This window comes from Vipera ursinii (assembly GCF_947247035.1).
Source record: "Vipera ursinii genome assembly, chromosome: 1".
Classification (NCBI taxonomy): domain Eukaryota; kingdom Metazoa; phylum Chordata; class Lepidosauria; order Squamata; family Viperidae; genus Vipera; species Vipera ursinii.
In genome coordinates, this window is record NC_139512.1 from 356,447,929 (window position 1) to 356,455,076 (window position 7,148).

The 7,148-nt window shown below is 49.0% G+C and overlaps 1 protein-coding gene across 1 annotated transcript; it reads left to right on the forward strand.

Moving 5' to 3' along the window:
- Nucleotides 1-3,746: 3,746 nt before the first annotated feature.
- LOC310650882 (uncharacterized protein) lies at nucleotides 3,747-6,808 on the forward strand (the record flags this gene model as incomplete). The annotated part of the gene is made up of 1 exon (XM_083379697.1): nucleotides 3,747-6,808. One exon carries the CDS (start codon nucleotides 3,747-3,749, stop codon nucleotides 6,561-6,563), a length of 2,817 nt encoding a protein of 938 aa, XP_083235823.1. The 3' UTR covers nucleotides 6,564-6,808.
- Nucleotides 6,809-7,148: the final 340 nt, after the last annotated feature.

The following is a 7,148-nucleotide window of genomic DNA, read 5'->3' on the forward strand; positions in this document are numbered from 1 at the left end:
TTTGCAATGACATACTTTTCGGTTTTGTAATCAAAAAGCGACAAGCACAAGGCTCTCCAGGAGACCTGATCCATTTTGGGCAGATGACGGAGGAGGAGTGCGTTGGATGCTCGAAGGGATGCTGCAATGAAGAAGCTTCCAAGGAAACAACCCTTTTCCGTACAGCCAGCACAGCAGGAAAGCCAACCTCTTCTAAAACATTGCCGCTGCAGATCTGGCGCTTAAAGGCTTGCTTCTCAAATTCAAATTCGGGATAGAGCTGGAAGGGACCTCAGAGGTCATCTAGTCCAACCCCCTGCTCAGGCAGGAAACCCTATACTATTTCAGACAAATGGCTGTCCAGTCTCTTCTTAAAAACCTCCAGTGTTGGAGCATTCACCAGCTCTGGAGGCAGGTTGTTCCACTGGTTAATTGTTCTGACTGTCAGGAAGTTTCTCCTTAGTTCCAGGTTGCTTCTCTCCTTGACTAGTTTCCATCCGTTGCTTCTTCTCCTGCCTTCAGCTGCTTTGGAGAAGAGCTTGACTCCCTCTTCTTTGGGGCAGCCCCTCAAATACAGTGCTGGAATACTGTAACGTGTCACCCCTAGTCTTTCTTTTCAAACAAGTGAGGCAGGGCTGCAGCTGGAGGAAAGTGAGGTGGGGTGAAGATATGTGGGGAAACCACCACCCCCTTTCTTCCATTGGCCGGTCTCTGAAAATTAGATTTCTTGTTCCTTATGCCATCTGTCTTGATGTTTCTTTGTGTCATGTGTGTATGTGTGTGTGTGTGGGGGTTATATGCATAATGGTATTTTATGAGTTGAAGAAAGCAAAATTTCATTTTAATTTTTTAATTTTTATTTTTTTATTTTAATTCCATTTGTATCCCGCCCTTCTCCGAAGACTCAGAGCAGCTTACAAGCTTAGCAGTAATTTATGCTGATTAGTATACATTTAAAGTGACAATAACGTTTTCTATTCTATTCTATCCTATTCTATTCTATATTCTGTTCTGTTCAATTCTATATTCTATTCTATTCTGTTGTTCTATTCTATTCTATTCTGTTCAATTATATATTCTATTCTATTCTGTTCTATTGTTCTATTCTGTTCAGTTCAATTCCTTATTCTATTCTGTTGTTCTATTCTATTCTGTTCAATTCAATTATATATTCAATTCTGTTCCATATTTTCTATTCTATTCTATTCCATTCTATTCCATATTTTCTATTCTATTCCATTCCATATTTTCTATTCTATTCTATTCTATATTCCTATTCTATTCTATATTTTCTTCTATTCTATTCTAATTTTAATTCCATTCTATTCTTTTCTACTCTATTCCTATTCTATTCTATTCTTAATTCTATTCTATTCTATTTTATTCCATTCCATTCTATATATTTTTTTCTATTCTATTCTATTCCATTCTAGGCCATATTTTCTATTCAATTCTATTCTAATTCTAATTCTATTCTATTCTTATTTTAATTCCATTCTATTCTTTTCTACTCTATTCCTATTTTATTCTGTATTTCTATTCTATTCTATTCTTACTTTAATTCTATTCTATTCTATTCCATATTTTCTATTCCATATTTTCTATTCTATTCTATTCTATATTCCTATTCTATTCTATATTTTCTTCTATTCTATTCTAATTTTAATTCCATTCCATTCTTTTCTACTCTATTCCTATTCTATTCTATATTTCTATTCTATTCTTAATTCTATTCTATTCTATTTTATTCCATTCCATTCTATATATATATTTTTTATTCTATTCTATTCCATTCTAGGCCATATTTTCTATTCTATTCTATATTTCTATTTTATTCTATTCTTACTTTAATTCTATTCTATTCTATTCTATTGTATTCCATCTATTCTGCATTCTCTTCCATTCCATTCCTTCAGTTGCGTTCCATCCATGGTCCCTATTCCATTCCATCTCTACTCCTATTCCTATTCCATTCCATTCTATTCTCTTCTTTCGGCTTCATTCTTTTTCCTGCTGAAGAAAGCTGCTTCCAAAAAGGAAAGAAATATATATATAATGAAAGTGGTCCTCAGGCAGCAGTGAGCTTTGGCGCAAATCTTCAGCAGGTCTTTCAGAGTCTCTGGACACGGAGGGCTTCAGGAGAACAAGCTGGCATGTAAACCAGGCAAGTCCTCTTTAAATGCAGGCGATCCTCGACTTACGACCACCACTGAGCCCCAAATTCCTCTTGCTCAGTAAGACAGCCGCTAACGGAGTTTTGCCCCGTTTGACGACAATTTCACGCCACGGTTGTTAAGTGAATCACTGCAATTATGGCATGGAAAGCAAATCTGGCTGCCGCGGCCATTAAGTGTGAAAAACGGTCAGAAATCAGTTTTCGGCGCCATTGCAACTTTGAACGGTCACGAAAGGAACGATTGTAAGTCAGGGACTACCCGCAAACCGGGCTTTGCAAGCTACGATTCCACAGGGTTCCGTCCAGTTGCAAGTCCTCGACTTAGGACGAGGATCGGGACCACCATTTCCATCGCCGTACAAGGCGGTTGATAAGCGAGTCGCCCCTGGTTTCACGGCTTCTCTTGCCAGGGTTGTTAAGTGAATCGTGTGGTCATTAAGTGAATCCAGGCGTGCTCTCTGCATGTGCCCTGCTGGATTTGACCGGCCTAACACCGGTGTTTTGAAGCCTTGCCCGCCGTGAAGCAAAAATCCCCCCTTTGACCACTCAAATGGAGGACGTTTTTTTTTTTTCCTCTCACCCCCCTCCCCATTTCTCAATCCCAAACCGGACGTCACGACGACGCCGAGCCACGCTTCCCCTCTTTCCTCTATGACAGGGGTCTTCAAACTTGGTCCTTTTATGACTTGTGGACTTCAACTCCCAGAATTCCCCAGTCAGCATGGATGGGCTTCACCTAAAATTCCTGTCAGCATGGATGGACTTCAACTCCCAGAATTCTCCAGCCATCCAGAAACAATACCCTAAGCCCAGGGGGTCTTCAAACTTGGCCCTTTTGTGATTTGTGGACTTCAACTCCCAGAATTCCTCAGCCAGCGTGCCTGGCTGAGGAATTCTGGGAGTTGAAGTCCACAAGTCATAAAAAAAGGCCAGGTGTGAAGACCCCTGCTCTATGAGCTGCTCAGCGCGGGTCTCTTGGTCCTTTTATGACTTGTGGACTTCAACTCCCAGAATTCCCCAGTCAGCATGGATGGGCTTCACCTAAAATTCCTGTCAGCATGGATGGACTTCAACTCCCAGAATTCCCCAGCCATCCAGAAACAATACCCTAAGCCCAGGGGGTCTTCAAACCTGGCCCTTTTGTGATTTGTGGACTTCAACATCCAGAATTCCTCAGCCAGCGTGCCTGGCTGAGGAATTCTGGGAGTTGAAGTCCACAAGTCATAAAAAGGCCAGGTTTGAAGACCCCTGCTCTATCAGCTGCTCAGCGCGGGTCTCGCGAGAACCGAGCGGCCGCGCTTTCGCGCCGCGCGAACGCGCGCGCGGGGGAAGAGGAGGAGGTGGGAGGAAGAGAGAGTGAGAGGGGGGAAAAAAAACTGCCGGCCTCTCGCGAGACCCGCCTCTCTCCTCGCGAGAGCTGGATTTGAAATGGCGGCGGGCGCGGCCTTCCGAGGCCCCGCTCGGCCTCGCTGAGGGCCGGGAGGCCTTACCGGAGAAGAGGGGGCCGGGGAGGGTCGGGGCCGGGTCCTGGTCCGCCTCCGTCCGGCCCTCCCCTTTGCCGTGTCTCCGCAGGCCGGGAGGCTCCGCTCGCATGGAGCAAGTGCGGCCGCGGTTGCTGAGGACCTACGCGGGGCTGAGGGGGCGAGCCAGCCGCGGAGGAGGAGGAGGAGGAGGAGGAAGAGGACGAGCGGGAGGCAAGGGCGGGCTGAGGCTCCTGCCGCGGGCGGCCCTTTGGATCTCGCCCCCGGCCGACCCCAAGCGCCTCTTCAGCACCAGCTCCTCCGCGGGGGCCTCCTGCTCCTCGCCCTCCTTGGCCGCCTGCCCCGACAACGACTCGGATTTCCTCCCGCCCGCCAGGCCCCGCCAGGCCCGGAAGCCTCCCGCCAAAACAGGGGGGAAGAAGAAGAAGAAGAAGAAGCAGAAGAAACAGGGCCCCCCCAAGGAGAACCGGCCTCCCCCCACAGGGAGCCAGGGCGGCGGCCCCTTCGTGCCCCCCAGCCCCCTCTGCAGGCACGTCACCTGTCGCCGGCCCAAGAAGGGACCCCCGCCTGGCCCCGCTGGCCTGCGGGGGGCTCCTCTGCTCTGCAGCACCCCTGAGTTGCCCCTCCTGAGCCCGGTGGGGGCCAGGAGGGCTTGGACCCTCCAGGAGGAGGAGGAGGAGGAGCCCCGCAGCCCCGTCTCCCACCCGCCAGGTTGTCGTTGCCGCCGCTGCCCCCCGTGGGAGTTGTTCCGAGAAGGCAGCCTGAAGTCCCAGCATGAGGTCCTCACGGAGCTGAGCCTGCTGACGTTGGACACGCCGGAGATGGGGGACTCTTTGGACCTCTTCAGCATGGAGGAGGAGATGGAGGAGGAAGCCAGACGACGTGCCCGGAGGTCGCCGCAGGACGGTTCCTTAGTGGGACCTGCACGTCCGGAATGCTTCGGGGCAATGACTGGCTGTGCCTTCCGAAGCGCATTGCCGTGTTGGAGTGAGACGAAAGCCTCTCCGGTCATACCAGAGCACGCTTCGGCCCAAGGGTCCGATCAAGAGGGTGCTCCAGTGGCCCAGAGTTCCGTTCGCGGCGTTTTCCAAGTTCAAGTCCAAATGCAGGATGGTAAAATTGCGCTCTCCCCCCGAAAAGAGACCGTTTTCCTCGCACGGGAGCGAGAGCTGAGCTTGCCTCAGGTCGTCGGTGCTCCCGAGGAGATGGCTGGCGAGCTTGGTAGGCTTTCGGAAGGAGTGAGCTTCCGCGGTGTTGTTTCAAACAGCCCCCAGTTCCAGCCAATGGTGGTACTGGATGACCAGGTGGTTTTGAACTGGTTGGCTAATCAGTCCACCAGAAAGCAAAAAGCTTCCCGTTCCTTGAAGGGGAAAAAGCTCTTCCTGTCCCAGACTCCCCACATCCTGCCTAAAACCTCCAGTTCCAGGAACAACCACCAAGTAGCTCCCAATTGTAATCCTGGAAGTACTGGCCGAAAAGCTTGCATTAGTGGCTTCAGTTCTAAACGTTGGGGACGCCAGAAAGTGGATCGAGCGGCACACAAGAAGAACAGGGCCTGGAAGCCGCAGGTGGATTCTCTCCTGCAGGAGCGGCTGAAGTGGAATGAGATCGAAGACCACCTTTCTGTCTCTTTCCTGCCTTTGGACTCCTCCCTCAAGAATTCCGGCTTGTGGCGGAGAATCCGGGCGTCTTTTTCCCTCCACAAGAAGAAAAAAATCCTCTCGGAAGCCGAAAGCCTGAACGGCAGCGCTGCCAGCATTTACTTGGCCCAATCTCCTCTTCCCAAGGCTTGTAATACCCCTTTCACCCAAAAGCTGGGCTACTCCATCTGTCCGTCTTCCTCCATGGTGTTGCTGTCCTCCATGACGTCTCTCTCCATGTCAGAGATGACCTTGACGGACGCTGAGAAGGTCTACCGAGAATGCCAGCAGAAGGGGCCGGTCTCGTTTGAGGAGTGGCTTTCCAGAGAGAAGATGCCAAAGTGCGAGAAGATCGGGGAAGGGGTTTTTGGGGAGGTTTTCAAGACCGAGACCGAGAGGGGGACCGTGGCTTTAAAGATAATCCCGATTGAAGGGAGCGAGCGAGTCAACGGCGAGCCGCAGAAAACTTTCACCGAAATCTTGCCGGAGATCATCATTTCCAAAGAACTGAGTCTCCTCGCCGACGAGGAGGCTAACCGAACATCGGGCTTTATCCGGTTGTATTCCATTCATTGTGTCCAAGGCACATACCCCCAGCACTTCTTGAACGCCTGGGACGAATACCACCGGCTGAGGCAATCGGAGAACAACCGGCCTGATTTCTTCAGTGACCAGCAGCTGTTTATGGTCCTGGAATTTGAATTTGGAGGCACGGATCTGGAGAACATGAGGAGCCGGCAGCTGAGTTCGGTGGCTTCGGCAAAGAGCATCCTGCACCAGGTCACGGCTTCGCTGGCCGTAGCTGAGGAAGCCCTCCGCTTTGAACACCGAGACTTACATTGGGGCAATGTGCTGGTGAGGAAAACCAGCTTGAAAGAGGTGACCGTTACCTTGAATGGGAAAGTCCACGTCCTTCCTACTCAAGGCATTCTGGTGAACATAATAGATTATACATTTTCCAGGCTGGAGAGGGACGGTTTAACAGTGTTTTGCGACCTTTCCACCGACGAGGAAGTATTCCAAGGGAGAGGGGATTACCAGTTTGATATTTATAGACAGATGAGGGAAGAGAACGCAAACAACTGGGCCGATTATTTCCCCCATAGCAATGTTCTGTGGCTTCACTACTTAGCAGACAAGCTGTTAAGCGAGGTGTCTTACAGGAAAAAGCCAACCACTTCCACCATGAAACAATTGCAGAAGCAGCTTAGGATGTTCTCCGCCAACGTTCTGAATTTCAAGTCTGCCGCCGAGCTACTTAATAAGCTGGGGACATTCTTCCATTGAATAAACCTGAACTCGGAGGACCGAGGGAGAGTTTTTAGGCCTTCTCGGACGTGTTAGAAAAACACACCCGGTATCCCCCAGTTTTTCAACCACACTTTGGAATATTGTCAGACTTGCTCGGCTGCGTTGCTTTGCGTTACGTTTGAACAGAGGGAAACCCCTCCCCCCTCCCCAACCATCATTTTTACTCCCCAAATTTTAAGTAATCTTAAATTTGCTCCCCCCCCCCCCCCGCCCTGTTGCAAAACCCCTTAATATTTTTTCCCTAATTATTGTGGCTTATTTTAAAATGAAGCACAATCTTTTGTAACGGAACCTCAGAAAATTATGCCAGCTTTACTTTTGCAGTATTAAATCTGATAAACGCTTTTTATATTAATAAACATTCTATGTTGCCCAACCTGCATTTTTTTTAAATTGACTTTGAAATATGATAATTTAACTGGTTGCAGCATCAAGGTGATCTCCGAAACAAATGCTACGCTTAGTTGGACCTGGTTAGCAGTTAAGTGGGAGACCAATTTATCTAAGTAAGGGCTGTGCTCCCGGGGCTATAGAGCTAGTCCCTGAATTACAACTATTTGT